At 28.3% G+C, this 18,450-nt stretch overlaps 1 protein-coding gene across 1 annotated transcript; it reads left to right on the top strand.

Annotated features, from left to right (window-relative positions):
• The first annotated feature begins 1,054 nt into the window (after positions 1-1,054).
• LOC129987910 (60S ribosomal protein L23) lies at positions 1,055-12,540 on the top strand. The gene is made up of 5 exons (XM_056095905.1): positions 1,055-1,184; positions 1,584-1,667; positions 7,023-7,151; positions 11,332-11,445; positions 12,400-12,540. Exons 1-5 carry the CDS (start codon positions 1,172-1,174, stop codon positions 12,480-12,482), a joined length of 423 nt encoding a protein of 140 aa, XP_055951880.1. The 5' UTR covers positions 1,055-1,171; the 3' UTR covers positions 12,483-12,540.
• The last annotated feature ends 5,910 nt before the right edge of the window (positions 12,541-18,450 follow it).

Below are 18,450 nucleotides of genomic sequence, written 5' to 3'. Positions count from 1 at the left end.
AAAAGATTTTATGTTTTCAAGGGGAAAAAAGCCACAAATTTTATTAATTGTTAATCGAATAAAAGTTTAATTAAACTTTCTGAAAAGTCGCAATGAGATCATATTTGCATCATCCAAAGTATATTCTTTCAAAATTTGTTAGCTCTAGTTCTTCTAGAACACCAATACACACAAGCACGCCATTCTCTTTACTATCAGTAGAGATTAAGTCAAAGGTTTTAACCTATTTAGTATTTGAAATCCAATTTTCAGTATAACTAATATGAGAGCGATGATAAAATTTAGCGGATTTTTGCCAACCACTGATAAATTTAGGAATTTCCAGTGCATTAGTTTTTTCTATTTATTTTTTAATATCAACAGAATGTGCTTTTTTCTTGTAAATTTAATAATTAGTTAATTAATATTTTTATGAGTATATAACTAGGGTTTCGACAATCAAGATTTTTTTTTTTTTTTTCATCTTGAAAACATTGTCTATTTATGTAGGCTGATATCTCAATTTGAGTTTCAAGATTTATATATCCTTCAGACAGTTCTGCATTCAATTATGAAAATATAGGATTCATTTAAGGTAGCAAAAAAAAAAAAAAAAAAAACAAGGCTTTATTTAATACAATGATTTTTGCAATTGGAAGCATTTAGTTCAAACTTAAGAAAGGATAGAAGAACACTACTTAATATCAGTAATTTTTTTTTCCGTAGATTCTCACTTTTCATCTAGAAGAAGCTTTCTATTATGACATTTTATTTCTATGATTCTTTTGAAACTACACTGCTAATTAAAAATGAAAATTTGGCATTACATACTAGAAATTTACCTTTTATTTTTGATTTCAAAGCTGTTAATCATAAACCTAAATTAATGTTTCCAGAGTGAAGAATATATTCCATTAAACTAAATTTAAACTTGTTTTCACTTCATTCTTTAAACCTAAATTTCATTCTATAATAATTTTTCAATTTAAATCACATTAATAATCCATTCTGGAAATTGGAGGGAAAAAAAATCATGACAATTAAATGGATACAATAGAAGTTCAACCTCGTAATGGAAGAATGGATGGATATCAAGAATTACCATGTACAAAAAAATTTGTGGCAACACTCCGTCATTAAGCTGAGATCTCAACACGCTGCGGCATCCATAGGGTAACAAAATTTAACAAAAATGTCTAAAAGAGGTACGTAAATCAATCTCTTTAATCCATAATTTGTATGAATCAATGTAGTTTATAATTTAGTTGTGATGATATAACTTGTTTCATTGCTTAAATGTATAATATTATTTTTGATGCTGCTATTGTAAATCGCGAAAAAATATACACGTAGTGTAGAATTAGTCTTATTAGATCCATTTTAATGTTTTCAAATAAAAGCTTAATTTCTTAATATAAATTGTTCAACTTTTGTGAAATATTTGAATTTTTAATATGAAACAATAAGCTATGCTATTTTTCTTTGAAAAGTTTAGATTTTTATTGATTTTCTTTTGAAGAGCGTAGAATGTTAACTGGCCACTTGTATTATTCAATGTAAATGTTTCCCTTACGAATCCGCTAATTTTCTCTTATGAATTTTAGGACGTGGTGGTACCGCAGGTGCCAAATTCAGAATTTCTTTGGGTCTACCTGTTGGAGCTGTTATAAATTGTGCTGACAATACAGGTACTTTTTTTGATGTTAACTTTTTATTTTGTATTATAAGTTTAGTAATGAACTTCTATATGGTATTTATATTAGATATGATAGTAAAAATACTTCAATATTAATGTGGATTGTAATGTATTAATTGAATGTTTTAATGCTCCTGAATTTCTAATCTTAATTTTATTACTGTTAAGAACTGATGCATTCATTTGTTGATGGTGACTCTCAAATCCCGCTCCAAATAAAAATATTTGAGTATTACAATTCCCAAATTTCTTTCAGTAAAGGTCCTGGTTGTACTGCTTATATCTTACAATTAAATATACTTAAATTTCGTATCAATATTCTAGTTTATTTCATGAAATTTCTTAAGAATAAATATTGTGGTTCTGAAAACTTGTACTGCATTATTCAAACAGCAGTGTATGTTTTAATACTCTGTTGCCGCATTAATGCTATATAAAAACCTTTCTCTCTACATTGATTGATTACTTGTTATGCATTCCCGTAGAGAAGGTAGGGACATACATTGATCTTAAATGAAGCTTTCTTGAAATATTTTTTAAAATTAATTATATAAAATCTTGTAATTTGCAAAATTAATAATTATATAAAAGCATTATTCAAACAGTAGTGCATGTAGAAAATGTTCTGTTGCCGCATTAATGCAACATAAAGCCCTCTTTCACCGGACTGTATATATTTATATACAGCTTTTTAAAGTAGGAACAATTTTATAAGGTTTTTGAGATTTACTAGTTGATTATAATTATGTGGGTAGTTCTTTCATTTTTGTATTATTTAATGATATTCAGACCATATCAGTAAAGATTGTTTTTTTTATTTATCTTATATGAAGTAAATTTCAAAAGTGTAATTAATGTAGTATACTGTTAATAATGATACTTCTTTTCATACATATGAGTTGTTTGGCATCTCTAAGTAAATGAGTTGTATGATGGAGAGTGTTGTAACTATAAGGCTAGCAAATCTGAATATATATGACTACCTAATATACAAATTCTAATGATACCATACCATTTTAATCATATATTTGATTGCACCAAGAGTTCGGCCTTTTCCGGGCATCACTTCTAACATGTGTTGAAGTAGAGTTCACGGAAGAGGTATATCATGACAGATTCAGACAGACATGGCAGACTTTGTAATGCTCTGAGTAAATCTGTAACACTTTGACAAGATGAAATTAGATGTGGTTTTAAGCTTTTTGCTTAGAAATATTAATAGAATTTTGCATTCTTTATATTATGTTATATTTGATCTAAATTCATGACGGAAATGGTTTTAGGCGTCAGTCCCAAAGTTAATCTTATTTTCTATTATTCTATATGGTTTGGAATTAATGTAAACACATTCAGTATACTGTATTACATCTGATTCATAATTCTTAAATAAAAAATTTTAAGCTGAAATAAAATATATTTATTTTGTGAAAGAATACATTTTTGCAATATGAACAATTTGTCTATATTTTTAGTTAAGAACTTCCTTAATAAAATCTTATACTAAAAAAACAAATCTTACATTTTTTTATAATAAAAATAAAATTTTCTATGATATAAATGATCAGTTGTACTCATGACACAAAGATTAATGCTTCTTTTAGCTTATTTTAACTGAGCAGATAAATAATTTTAGAATTACAGAAAAAGATCTTCAATTGAACTTCTAAAAACAATTTTTCTAACTGAAAATGGTACATCTCTAGCAGAGGTATATATATTTGCTTGTTGCTAAATCAAATTATGAAATTAAGTGATATAAATAGCAACACTTCTCTTGACTATTTTTTCCTAAAATTTTCAGAATTTTTTCAGTTTTACACTAAAATTTTCAGAATTTCTCTCTAAAAAATACTGTTACAAATGTTAGGATACCACTATCTTCAAAACTGAGCTGAATTGAAAACATCCCCCGTTTTTTTGGTTACCATCATCATCAAATGGAAAATCCAAGCTTTTGTTTTGACTTCTAGCAACTGAAACTTTGTTTAAATTTACAAATATAAGGTGAAAATAAAGCTAACATGAATAAAAAAATTAGATGAAGGATCATAAACTTAATGTTATATATACTTTTTTTGTGCTAGATTGTAGAGCTGAATTCTACTTTTTTAGTTATTTCTACTATTTTCTTTTTGTATTTTGCAATATTTTTCTCCCAATAGATCGCTATTTGTTTTGTCTGGTTTTTTAATGATTATTTTTGAAAATAACATTTATATTACGTAGTTTATACATACTATACAAGATATATTTGTTTCGTATATGCTTTTATTTTATAGAATTCCAGCCTTTTGTTCTAAATATAAAGTAACATTTAAAGCAAAGTGTTCTGCATACAAGTTTTTAAGCACTGACGCTGGGCATAAGATTTCTACCAGAACTTTCACTAGAAAAATTTGAATCTGATCTAGAATATTGTTAACCAGATAATAGCTTGTCTATACCGATATATCTTTTAATTTTCTATGGATTCCTAGTTATTTCAGCTTTAGAAGCTGTCCATATAATTTTGTTCTTGCTTTCATTTTGATAAATTTCAATGATCCAAAAGAAATTCGTGCCTAAAAATATTAATTAAAAAAAATCAAATATTGAATTTTAAACAGACTTCATTCAATCTTTATTTTCAGTTTTTGAAGAATACAAATTTTATGTATATCTTACATAATTTTTCAAGTTTCTTCATTTTTATATTGAAATATGATTAACTCAAATATTTATTACAAGCTGATTTTTCTAAACCTGTTAAGGTTTGCAAATTAATTAATTCATGGAAAATATAAATATTAATGTGGAGTTAATTATATGAAGAGTGTGGAAAAATATTCTAGATAGCTTATTTTCTAGTAATAATTTGAGTTGATCTATTACATTCAAAGTATTTATTAAATTAATAATTGTTGATTTCAGAATATTTGTTGTTTAAAATGCATATTTCCTTCTCCGGGCATCACTTCATCTTGTGTTGATTTCGAGTTCACGGAGAAGGTACATTAATATAGATTCAGACAGATCATTATGGTTTTCAAATAATGATTTGAGTTAATCTATTACACTTCAAATGCTTTCTTTGATAACTAGATATTAATACTTTATTTGATAATTTTTTTATGTATTTTAAATTTAAGTTAAAGAATTTTATTTTGTTTGTATTGACTTGATACTTAATTTTTTGTTTTTTAAAGAAATTTTTACTTTTATTTTTATATTTTTTAAAAATATGTCAAGTATTTTTATTGAGTGTTAATTTATATGGTATGTTTTTTAATAAATGATTTGATTGGTAGGTGTGAGAATATAAAATTTTTAAAAAATGGGTGTTTTTATAAAATGAAGATAGGTTTGCTCTAATCCTTTCAGAGGCTAGTCATTAAAATTTTTGAAATATGATGAAAAAACCCAATCAGTGTGATTAATAGATTGTATAGACATAGATTTTGCAAATAAAATTTTTTTTAATATCCTTCCTTTCACAGGGGGTTTGAGGACACCTCCCATCTAAAGTAATCTCTGCTAGAAAATTTTTCCAAATAATTTTGCAAATTTCTTATGATAATAGCAGTAATTATAAATATCTTAGGTTAATAAAATGTTTTAGGTAATTTGAAATATTAAAAATACAATTTGGACATATTATGAAATTTCTAAATCATCGTATATATATATACAAATAATATAGGAACCATTGCAATTTAATATGAAATATCAATTAAGAATAACAACTGTCTAAAATACTTGAAAAATATATTTACAATTAAGTTTGAATTGATAAATAACAAATAGAAAGCAAAAAAAAAAAAAAACTCATTATTTGTCTAACAAACAATAGCACATTGCACGTTTTACTCTTTTTTCTTTTTTTTTTTTTGAACTGCACAAAGTATATCTTTGATATCTTTTTGGCATTTTTTTATTATTTTCAATTCAGAATACAATAATAATAATAATTACAAAAAAATTTTAATGAAACAATTATGGCTATATAAATATAGAAATTTCCAGGAAAAAATTGCAAAAACTTGGTTTCAAATATGGGAGGTCTTTTCTAAAGACCCCCTCCCCGAGATAAACCTCTTTGATTCATTCTTAAATTAATTGGAATTGGTTCTGAGTTAATCACAGGGGTGTTTGTGCTCCGGGGAAACCCCGGAATTCCGGGGATTTTGAACTTCGATACCCGGAAATTCCGGGGATCGTCGTTCAAAAGGAAGTAGGAATAATAATGAATTATTTATTTTGATCTGGGTAATTTTGTTTGCTTTGAAAGTAGAAAACGCAAGGTCAGTGTGTGTGGTGAAAACTTTTCCTTTCTTTCTCCAAAGGCAGTGATAATGCGTGAAAAGGGGGAAAAAACTTCTTTTTTGTTCTTTCCTTATTGCGAGTTATGACTCATTCCCAAGGGTCTCGGACATTCTCTTCTGGATTCTTTTCGGCAAGTAGGCGCGGCAGAAAAAAAAGGGAGTGACTTCGTTCAACCAGATGTGCGATCACGTGACCTGGGTTCAAAGGTCTTAATTTTGCAAAAAAAGTAATTCATTGAACTTTTATAATGAGGTCATTCAATACTTCATAATCGTAATTTTTCATTTCCCCCCCCCCCCCCTTCTCGAAACTCCAAAATGTAGGTAGTAAGTCCGTAAAAGTTTCAGGGGATTTTTTGGGGTCCCACAAACACCCCTGTAATAATCAAAAGAATTATGACCTCATTACTATTAACTTCATTATTAAAACTTCATGGATATTGTAAGAAAGCAAGTGATCGATTTTGATAAAATTTCAAAAAAAATTCCTTATTTTAGACAGTAAATCAAGGCATTTTTAATATAAAATTAATACTAAAAAAACAATATAAAATTGCCCAGGCTAAATTAAAAAAGAAACCAATTGTATTTTTCCTACAATCTTTTGAGTTTTAAAACTTGAGTTTGTTTACAGACATTTTTTTAATTTGTGTCCATTTAACCCTATAGGGGTTAAGTCCCTTTAAAGATGTTTGCACATGTGATAAAAATGGACAACAGCCAGTTTTTGTCTCTAAAGTTGGGGTTACACTTAGTTACAAAATTCTAATAAGTCCTGCATGCACAGATGGAAAATTGCATATGCTCTGACGGAGCAGACAAGAGTAAGTTCTTGTCTCAATGAAGTAATGCTGTACGGTTTCTGCTTATGCATGGTCTTGTAAGAATTGATTGCTGAGTAAATATATCTTACTTAAAGTTAAACGATCATAGTAGTTATGATGGTGTGCTGTTCTTGTTTCATGTTATTTCTTTTTTGTTATATAGCTAATGACAATTATTTCTTTAATAAAGTTAACATTAATTTCCTTATGTTTTCTTTACAGGTGCAAAAAATTTGTACATAATTGCTGTTAATGGAATCAAAGGTCGACTTAACAGATTACCTGCTGCTGGTGCAGGTGACATGATTGTTGCTACAGTAAAGAAAGGCAAACCAGAATTAAGGAAAAAGGGTATGCTTATATTTTTTTATAGCTGTTCATTCATCAAGTATTTAATTTGATAGCAAATAATTTTAAATTCATATAATTTTTAAAAAGTTGAAATTGAATAAATATAAAGGAGATTATAATTTCAGTAACTGCTTTTAAAACCAGTAAATTTCTGATAAAGTGAATTTAACACAAGTGATTTTTTGGCTGTTTCAATATTCTAATTTCTAGACATGATGAATTTTCTCAGAAATGTAGATTTTGTTATTCTTGATGTTGGTTAGTTATCTTTAAAGTAGTAATTTTATAATATTTTTATATGTATATTTATTCACTTTTTTTCATTCATTCATTTATTAATAATTATTGTTTGACATAGTTCAGTTTATGAAGTTCTCTCTCCACCCAATCTGTGTTGTATCTGAATTTCGGAAATATAATCGTTGTATAAATTAGTCCTTGTCACTTATAAATTAATAGTACCAGTTTAATCATGTCAGTTATTTTGAGAGTGGGTGTTTTAACTTACGTAAGGAATCAATGGTTTAATTGCCATTTAAATTAATGATTATATACAAATAGCTTCACTGTTTAATTAATGGAATATTTTGCAGTTTTTTATATCAATATTTCTATATTGTAAATGAATTATTTTGTCTACTTCCACTTGATTATTTAATTTTCACATTTTTTTAAATAAAATGTTTTGTATTAAATAACTTTTAGAGATGTTTGTAAAGATATAGCTTCAGAAAAGGCTTAAAATAAATTCTGCTTACAAACCCACTTAGTATTAAGAAAAGTTTGTCTTTTCATCTAGTAGAATTTTATTCAGGGTTGCCCCACTAATGAGAAAACACAATGAATTTTAAGCTTATTGGGCATTTTTTAGATGGAGGGGAATAACTCTAAAAATTGCAAATCGCAGTAATAGTTTCCCAAAACAAAACCATCTGGAAACTCGCTTTTTCTTTCTGTACAGATCAGTCCAGTCGGAACAACTGTCCGATTTGCTGGACAGTTATTCTTTTTCCATGGAATTACTGAATTGCAACTAATAAGCAGACTTCTGTAACTGCATGAAAGAATTGAATACATTTCTCGGTGGGGGGGGGCATTAATTCTTCAAAAACTACTTGGTGGTGTTTAGTTTACCATGCTTGGAATTTATTGAATTGGTTTTTTTTTTTATTTGAGAAACTGAGCTTATTCAAAGTAGTTTAGAGAATTTTTTTAAAACAATGAGCTGCTCAAAATCCGTATTTAATACGAATCGAACGGATAAAAAACTTTGTTTCTTGAAGGGATTTTAGAAGTTCCTTAAAATTGTTTTGTTGTGCACTGCTTGCTTTGTATGAAAATAATAAGCCTAAGTAATATGGGAATTAGTTTAGTTTAGTTATATTAACGTCCCGTTTGAAGCAACACTAGGGCTATTTTGGGACGGACCTCGTAATTTTGAACCGCAGTCAGATGACGAAGTAATATGGGAAAAACACACTTACTAGTCATGTCAAAAGACAAACATACAAGACAGCCTGTTCAAGTCACTGTCGATGTTGGATAAAAGGAAAGGATGACATGTCAAATTTGAAAATGCCAAATTGAATGTCCGATCGAGTAAATTTTTATGGTCATTAAAACTTGTCACATTTGTTCTTTAATGCATTAAATGATATATTGGAAATATTCTTAGGAGCAGCTCCCGTATACGGCCTATTGGCACCATTTTTTTTTTTTTTTTTTTTTTTTTTTTTCTCCAAGAAGTCGCCAATAATGCATGTTTGTTTAGGATGTTGTGATTCTCACCCGGAAGTTTTGAAGCCACGTTAGGCTTATTTCTAAGACTGACAAAATACAGTCAGGGGGTGCTGCTGCCCCCCCCCCCGAACCCCCCCCCCCCTTTTAATGAAATTATTTTTTGCTCCGATTTTTTAAAATGATTTCTTAATTTTATGCTGAATATGTTCTCATGGAAAGATTCATATTTTTTCAATTTTAAAAGCATAGTTTATAAAAGTTAATAGCTGTATATGTGAGCTGCTCTTTATAAAAACACATAAAAATACAGTTTATTTAATAATTTTCTGTCATTTTATTATTTTTTAAATAAGACTTTGCATATTGACCTCCCTTGTTACTTATCAGAGACTTTAATGGAGTATTCCTCCCAAGGAATGTCTCGGATAATTTCCAAGAATTTATTGAAAACATGAACCTTTTTATCTCGACAAGATCTTTCAAAAAGAAACATAGCCAAATAAAATTTGAAATCACCTTGCCGATTATATATTGGCAAGGTAATTTTGACAATATTTCACAGGCTTTCAACAGTGTTTGTGTGGACAGCCGGAATTCCATTCACTAAATCTGCCGGCTGAACAAAATGTAAACTGTGGTTCACCTTTAAATGTTCGTATCCTTCCTCACCTAAACTGTCATAAGCCTTCCAATAATCACTATATATAATCGTACCCGGCTCAATCCACCGTTTTATGCAAGATACTAACGTTTCAGCTTTCCTATCGTGGACAGCTACAAGAAACATACGTCCCGATCCTCTCTCCACACCACCAAAAACCCATTGTCCCTCAACTCGATGACCTCTATTATATTTCCTCTTCCCGAATTTCGATTCATCCACTTCCACAATTTTTCCAACACCTCCAATTTTTTCTGAATTCTCCTCCACATACTCTAAAATTCGTTTGTTAATGAACTGCCTCCAATCTGATAAGGTACTGTTGCCGAAAAAGTATTGCTCTTTTATTTCCCCTGTCCTTGTTCCTATAACAATCTCAAAAGTGAGCAAAAATATTTCTTCTATGGTCAACCTACTGCTGTTGAACCAAGAACCATACCTCAAACTTACCTGCTTCCCACACATTTTCCGTGACTCACCCCTAATTATACTGTTCCGATAAACAAAGCTATAACCATCCGAAACATCATTTCTAGTTCGTACCTGCATTAAAACATTGCAAATAGGGCAATTTGGGGTTTTAATCAAACAACTCCAGGATTTCCATAAATAGGCCTCACTTTATTGTCTGACATCTTAGAAACCCTAAATCCAAGCCCGTTTTTCTGCAAAACATTTTGAAATTTTTCAACAACATCCTGAATTTGTACATTAGCAGATGCCATGAGTAAAAATAGAAAAATAAAAATGCAAAAATAAATAAAATGGAAAAATACAACCTGGCCATGTGGGAAATGACGGGAGCTAACAGCCGTCGACTGATACAAGTGGATAGTACAGTGTGAAATGAATGAAATTTAAAATTAGAGGTTAAGGTGAAAGGTTAAGAGATAAGGTTTAAGGTTACCATAAAGAAGACGTACGCTGATAACGGCAGCCAGAAATGACCGTTTATCGCCAATTTAGCGAAGGCCGTATACTGGAGCTGAGCCTATTCTTATATATAATCATTGAAATTGAAATAGGTAGAAAAAAATGTATGATAGGCCATACAAAAATGTCATACTTTATTTCTGGTTAAGCTCCATGAAACTGATAGCTGAAAAATTTGTAGAAATTGATGCTCAAATATATAAATTGATGAACATTAATAAAGTAATCTTGCTTTGTAATGTTTCTTGTTGAGTAAACATTAAATGATTTGCTTATAACAATTTTTATCTATCTTTAATTTGTGTGACTTACAATTAAAGAGTATGAGAGGTAATGTCCCTCCCCTTCTCTTTATTATATAAATTTTGTCTTGCCAATTTCGAGGTAATAGAGATTTTTTGTATGTAAATATAAACCTTTTAATGTGCTATTATTATAAATAATGTTAAATTGCTGCTTCCTTTCCTTGCTTTTTCCACGTCTTAAAATTATATTACATTATAACTAGCACAAGAAGTGCTATTTGCATATTTCTTCTTATCTTGAAAATACACACTAGGAATTTCTTTCCCCAGACTTGAGTGCCAACCCTGATTATTACTGACACTTGGTAGAGAGTGGAAGTAATCAATTAATATTAAATTATAAATGAAAAGAAATTTGCAATGCATTTTGTTAAGTAAATCATATAGGTATTTTGGCATACTTGTTTTAAAAAAAAAACATTTTAAGGAGAAGGTAGTTTAAACATATTTGCAGTGACAAATTTGAGTTGTAATTAAAAAAATATCCTCTTTTAAAGATGCTGGTATATTCATAATTTTTGATGAAATAAATTTTTTTCAGTAATGCCAGCTGTGGTTATCAGGCAACGGAAACCGTATAGAAGGAAGGACGGAATGTTCTTATATTTTGAAGACAATGCGGGGGTTATAGTAAACAACAAAGGTGAAATGAAAGGTAGGTCTCTTGTTTAAAAAATTGTAAAATGGTAGTTTATGTGGTTTAATATATTTTAATTTAGATTTTTTAAAAAAAAAATAGCTTTTTATCTATCTGATTTAGGCTATTTTTGTATGTTATCTACTGCATATACTGGATTAATGCTAATGCGATAAAACATTAAATTCAGAGATTATAGTAATGCAATTAAATTCTGTAACAAAATCGTAGCAATTGAAACATAAATTTAACTTTATTAATAAGAATGTAAATTTTTCTTAGAGCAATCATAGCAATTAGATTTTATTAACAATTTTTTAAATCAGCTTCATTTGATTACGGTTTGACGTGGGTCTATTATAATAGTTTATGTGTTATGATTGTAAAAAACAGGAACCAAGATTATATTGCTTATTTAATCATGCATTGTTAAATATCATTTTATTCAGATACTTCTGATTTGGAATCTTTTAGATATTTTCAGTTGTGCTTTAAAATTTTAAAATTTATTTTTTAATTTTATTATTTAGTATAAAAATTCTGAGATAAATAAGTTTAACCAATCAAAATAATGCATAAATTGTATCTTCAGGGAAATGATATGTTGGATTTTCTACAAATGATAACTTTATTTTTCATTATTATAAAGAAATTAAATTTCAATGCTTTACTTTTTTTTTTATTAAAACCAAGAATATGGGGAGTAATACACTTATTTTAGCAAAGCAGAAAAGGTGAATTATATATAATAAAAAAAAATGGAAATTATGTAGCTTCAGAACTAGTATTTCCCTTGCATTTAGCACAGGTAACATTTTAGAAGTGTGTTTCATATGATATTGTAACTTCACCTGAAATGGTTAGATTAAGAAGCCAGATGCTTTGTAACTTTGAAATGCATTGTTTATAGATTTCAAATAGTTAGAAAAATAATATATATGCAAGTTCTTAACACTTTTTTTTTATTTCCAGGGTCTGCCATAACAGGACCAGTTGCAAAAGAATGTGCAGATCTCTGGCCAAGAATAGCCTCCAATGCCAGCAGCATAGCTTAATCATCTGTAAAAAAAATATTTAAAAAAAACTGTCCGTAAATAAATGTTATGGATGGAAGTTATGTTTTGTTCATCAGTCATACACATCATTAAAATATATTGGGAAAACCTAAGAAGATTCTTTTTGAATCCTTTGCTGTTTAATATGCCGTAAGCAGAAACATAACAGAACTGTTTTCATTCTTCAGTTAGTGTTTGACAAAATTGAAAATTTCAAAGTATGCATTCATCTGTGTCATTAACAATTGCATCTTTTTGCACTTTCTCACTGAAAGAATTATGAATTGGGGATGGGATTTGTTAAAAAAAAAATAATTTAAAAGAAACAAAAAAATTTTCTTCTAAAATTTATTAAATGATTCTGCATATGTTAGAAGTTCCTTCCCATTTAAAAACGAAAGTTCTGCTGAATAGAACTACATTGTTATAATAATGAAATATTACAATAGTAATATTAGATGTTTATACAATAGTGCCAAAAGTTAAATATGCAGTTATCCAATGTGTATGGAAATAACTTCATTATGCTTATTAATTTCTTAGAAAATATTTTTGTAAAGTATCTGAAATTAATACCCATTTCAATAGAATTTTTGAATACAATTTTGCATGGATTTAAAAAATGAAGTGATATATTCTTTTACATCTTATATTCACTAAGTGGTATAATTTTTGAAGAGTGTTAATACTAAGTTGTGTCCCTTACTCTCAGAACACAAAAATAAAATATGAATATAATGCTTTAAGATATTTTAATCATTTAAAAATCAGTTTACATACCTACTTATAGAAGTTAATTTGCATCTTAAAATAGGTCACTATTCCTTTAGTGAATACTAGATTATGCAAGGATTGTAAATTTTACATGTTTTTTAAGAAATTTTTAGGCTTTTTGCAGAAATCAGTGAATTGATTTTTCTAATTTATTAGGGAAATACAAAAAGTTGAATTAATATTTTTGTACAAAGAAGTTACTGATGTATTATGAAAAAGAAGCATCCAAATTGCATTGAAATTTTATAGTGAATGAAACTTGGAACATTAAATCAATAAATATAATTTGAAAATTTTGAAACATTGTAGGAATAATTGAATTGTTACCAATTTTAGTTTAATACTAAGTATTTTATGAATGAACTTGTAGATCTTGAATATCAGAGTATCTTGTAAATGAATCATGCCTCGATTTTTTTTTTTTTGTTGCTTCATAACTACATCATTTTATTTGTACCTGATATCTAAACCAACTATCCAAATAGACTCGCATGTATCCAATGTAAGAAGAGTTGCATGGCAGTCAGTCTAGATTTTTATTTTGATGCTATTGGTTATTAAAATTGATTTTTTTATTGTAAAGGGGGGAGGGCTCAACTAATTTATTATTAAGCTGAAGGGTACTACTTATAGATTTTACTAGTTTTTATTCCAAAGCTATGGTTAAGATTAATCTTTGTCAAATGAGATTTTTGTGCTTAACAAAATGTGCGAGAGATGACTTATTCACTGGTGTGTAACATCATGAAAAGTGGTTAAATTTGAAAACCATTTTTCAACACCTTAATTTTCTCGTAAAGAAGAAAGTTTTACGTTCTGTTTTATTTCCCCATCAGATGAATATGATAATTCGAAATCATGGTCCTGAAGGCTTGTTTGCCGGATGTATCAAAAAAGAATACCAACAAAAGGGAAGAAGTATTCCAGCTCATATTGATTTTAAAGATTTTTTTCTTTCTTTCCGACTTTTTTTGCCCCCCCCCCTTTTTCTTCAATAGTGTGCGTTGCCTTTTATTAAAATACAGGGGGGGAAATAGACTGCTGAATAATGGCAATTAAATATTTTTTAAAGAATAAAAAACGTTTTTTTGCAAGATTTATATTCCATTATTTTATAATGATTTTTTTATAACTTTTGTAGAAATTTTTTCTCTGAAATCTTTATGCATAGTCTTGTCTTGAGCAACGCCCAGCATAAAGCCATTGAAGTTACGAGCATGAAATTTCGGAAGTTATCTTTTGGACATTAGTGGCACACTAAGAACGACTCATCAAAACATATCGCATAAAAATTATTTTAACACCGTTTTAAAGGTTTAAAAATAAATAATGAATAATAATTTTGTTTGGTTGAATGTAATTTTCTTACAATAATTTCTGAGAAATTGGATTTGGACACCGTTTATAACAAAGATTTTTGGTAATGTGTTCGCGTTACTACGGAAAGGAGGTGCTGTAGCTTCTGAGGGTAATGGCCCCTGAACACCCGAAAGAAGGCTGACTTCTAGCTCATATGAAGATGGTATTCACACTCCTCGCAAATAGAACACAAGGGAAGAACACCCATCTTCGAGCGTGACCCCGAGAAATCTCTCGGTGGTCACGGTTCCGGGACGACGCCCAGATCAGGGGGGGACAAAGATTTTTATTATAATATAATTCAAAATGATATTGTTTCTTCGAATTGTTGAATCACATAATTCTGCAGCTGGTAAAATTGTAAAAGAAATGAAAAAAAAAAAAAAACTGCTTTCTTTGCTTTTATTTAAACTTAAAAATTTTAACGAATGAATTTGAAAACAAACTCTATGAAGAAGATAACACTAAAACGCTTAGAGGTAGATGGATGAAATTTGGTATACGATCGTTACACCAAACTTGTAGATTTCGATCAAATTTTCAGCAATATCCGTTCAAAGGAAATCTTTTTGTCTATCCGACTGTTCGAATATAAATTAGCATGATGACTACGAAAGCAAGAAAAGAGCTATATAGTTAAAATTTAGTACACAGATTTAGTATTTATGGTACAAACATCTATTAAATTTTCGAGCCAAATCCAACAAGGGGTTCACCGCATGTCGGTCTGTACTTTCAGAAATATCTAAACGCGATAGTTCAAAAATGTAGTGATTTAAAGTTACATAATTATATACCAAATTTGATATATTTTTGTGTGGAGCTTTTGTTTAAATCAATTGGAAAGAATGCGTCTAAAACCCGAATTCGCTTTTCGGATGCTTTCAATCGCATGTCAGAGATCAGTCCCAAAACACTTAATAACGATCATGTCATAGAATCTGTAAAAATATTTAATTCATGTGTTAAATTCTTAGTGTTAATATTCCGTAACTTATACGCCAATGCCACACAAGGTATTTCCTGGCAATATGCGAGAAAGTTTTGGAGTGACTGGCTGATTTGTTTCCCTTATTTATGAAAACCATGACTTGTTAAAGCATTTTCATTTCTTCGTAAAATATATATAACGTTTCTTCTGTAATTTTTTTTAAAGACTGTTTGTTAACAGATTAAAAAGTAGGTTTTCATTAAATATTAAACGTTCAAAAAAGATTTTTACTGCACTTTAGAAATAAGAGGCAATAAGATATTTCTTTTTAGTCTGATCATTTGTTAACGCTGCTATTACTTTCTATTAAAAAATGATTTAAAAAAACTTATTTAGAACATGGTATGGTTCTATCATCAGTTTCATGACAGTTTTGCCAGTCGTATGATGATAGCTATAGGAATGCTTTAGTTCTTAGGTTTATAAGATTGCAAATAAAATTATGTTATAAAATGAGGCAGAGAAATTTATGCTTTCCATCCCAACCATGTTGGATCTTAATTGTTGTTTATATAAAAATCAAATACAAAATTTGTATCTATCTGATATTTTATTATAACTTTAACAATAAAGAGCTTCTTCAACATTTCTTAATCTTATAAAAGTTGACTTAGGTTTTTTTTTTTTTTTTTTTTTTTTTTTGGTATAATAGTTTTTTTTATGATCATTTTTATGCTTTTGTCGAATCCAAAAAGGCATAATTTTAGAATAGTAAATGTTGTGCAAATACAGAAATAAATATTAAAATTTAAAAAATAAGCATTTAAAATTAATTTTTAAGAAGTTTTTTTTTTTTTTTTTTTTTTCAGTAAAAACTATGCATTATTATAAAACAAAAAAATTCTATGTTTAGAAAATATACAGTTTACGTATACATACTTATACAAAGGTACTTAATTTTTGGGGTTAAAGTGCTTAAAAGTCCTTAATTTTTACAGCAGTTTCTGGCTATGCACCATGTTTTTATGGTGTAGGGTTAAATGCCATTTTAGAAAGCTAAAATTGTTTGTAAGGCTATCAACATTTAGCAGGACATTTTCATTAACAAAAAATTGTTTCTAGATTAAAAATATATAGCTGTAGTGAAGTAAAATTTTACTCCTTTGAAATCGAAATATTTACCAAATTTCTGCAACAGAGAGCAACCATGAAAATTAGTTTGTAAATGCCAGAAGATTTTAAGCAATACTGGAGTGGGGGAGAGAAAGCATTTCCCTTGGAAAGTAAACACGAAACTGTTTGAATATCTTAAAACTCCAGAAAAAGTTTACTAACTTAAGTGTTCTACAAACTTGCCGTATTATATGCTCAACTGTGCATCAGAAAGAAATTTATCAATTTAAGAATTTTATTCAATTAAATCGAATCATGATTCTTTCATTACATATACACATGGGAGAGACGAATAAAAGATAACACAACATTTTCAGTTCCGTATCATAACACAAGCTCATCAACTACACCTTCAAGGAGGAAGAATATACAAGTGATAGGAATGAAGGAAAAGGGGAGTATAACCAGAAAATATATATTTGTATAAAATTACTAAAAAAAATATTGCTTTATTCAGTTATAGTACAAATCCTTCCATTAAATGATTTGGCTTCAGCCAAATGAATTTTATACTTACACAGGTTCACTTAGATGATAAAAATTGTGTAAAAATATAAATATAAAGCAAATGTTCCAAAAAAAAAAGTTGCAGCATAAATTCTTTCAGAACTTCCACAATGCCGATTAGCCACTGAAAAACTAACATAAAAAACAATATCAAAGCGTGGCAAAATTAAAATAAATTGCAAGATGATCCAAAATAAAATAGGAACTATCAGCGAGTATTAAATTTTAATCAATTCAATAATAATGGAATATACTTTATTCAAATTTTAATAAGAATTTTTCTTTGGTTTTGAATTTCATTAAAAAAATATTTTGTTCTATTTGTATTTACAATTAAATTCACCAACAAAATTTTCTGTGGAATCTTCGATAAATATTTGCATGATGTTTACTTCAATTGCAATTTCTGTGACTACGTTTTATCATCGTAATGCCTCATTCATTGAAGTCTAAAAAGAAAATGGTTGTAGTAAAAAATAGTAGCATTTAGAACTGTTAAAGATGGAACTGTCTATAATTTTTTTTCATGATTATGACAGTGATTGTAGAAATGAGCATGATATAACATTAAGTGCTGTAAAATATTTCAGTGATACTATAGAGTTAAAAAGCAAGCAATGCTAATAGTTTTTAATACATTATGAAGGGAATTACTATTGCAAGATGCTTCAAACTTTACAAGTGTTAAAAATATATTCTTAGTAAATGTTTATTAAATACTTTTTTTACAGTTGGAGTTTTATTCTGTTTGTATAATTTACAACTTTTCTAATGAATTTTCTGACAAAAGTGGAATAATTTGATTGTTAGTGGTATTTTGGTTAATTTGAAGTGGAAACCGAAATTTATATTTAAAAAAAAATACTTTCTTATATTATCTTAGTCCTCCATGAAAATTTTTATAGGGTCTTCATTACAGGACAACTTAACTGCTATATAATTACTATAGCAGATAAAAATTCTACTTAAAAAAAATAGCTCAAAATTTCAAAACTAAACACTCCAATTTGTATCCATTGTGGTTTTTTAAGTACTGTCTATAGGACTTTTTATTTTTAAAAAACAATATTAATGAATTCCTTTAATTAAGAAAATAATTTTAACATGTTTTCTCTGGCGTACTCAGTAGTAGATGAATTTTTATTGTTACATCAAATTAGCCAAGTCCTATTTTATTTTTTATCCAAAAATACTTGACTAGTAAAAAATATTGATGCATAATAA

This window comes from Argiope bruennichi, chromosome 10, assembly GCF_947563725.1.
Source record: "Argiope bruennichi chromosome 10, qqArgBrue1.1, whole genome shotgun sequence".
Lineage (NCBI taxonomy): Eukaryota > Metazoa > Arthropoda > Arachnida > Araneae > Araneidae > Argiope > Argiope bruennichi.
This window is presented reverse-complemented; position numbering and strand designations above follow the sequence as displayed.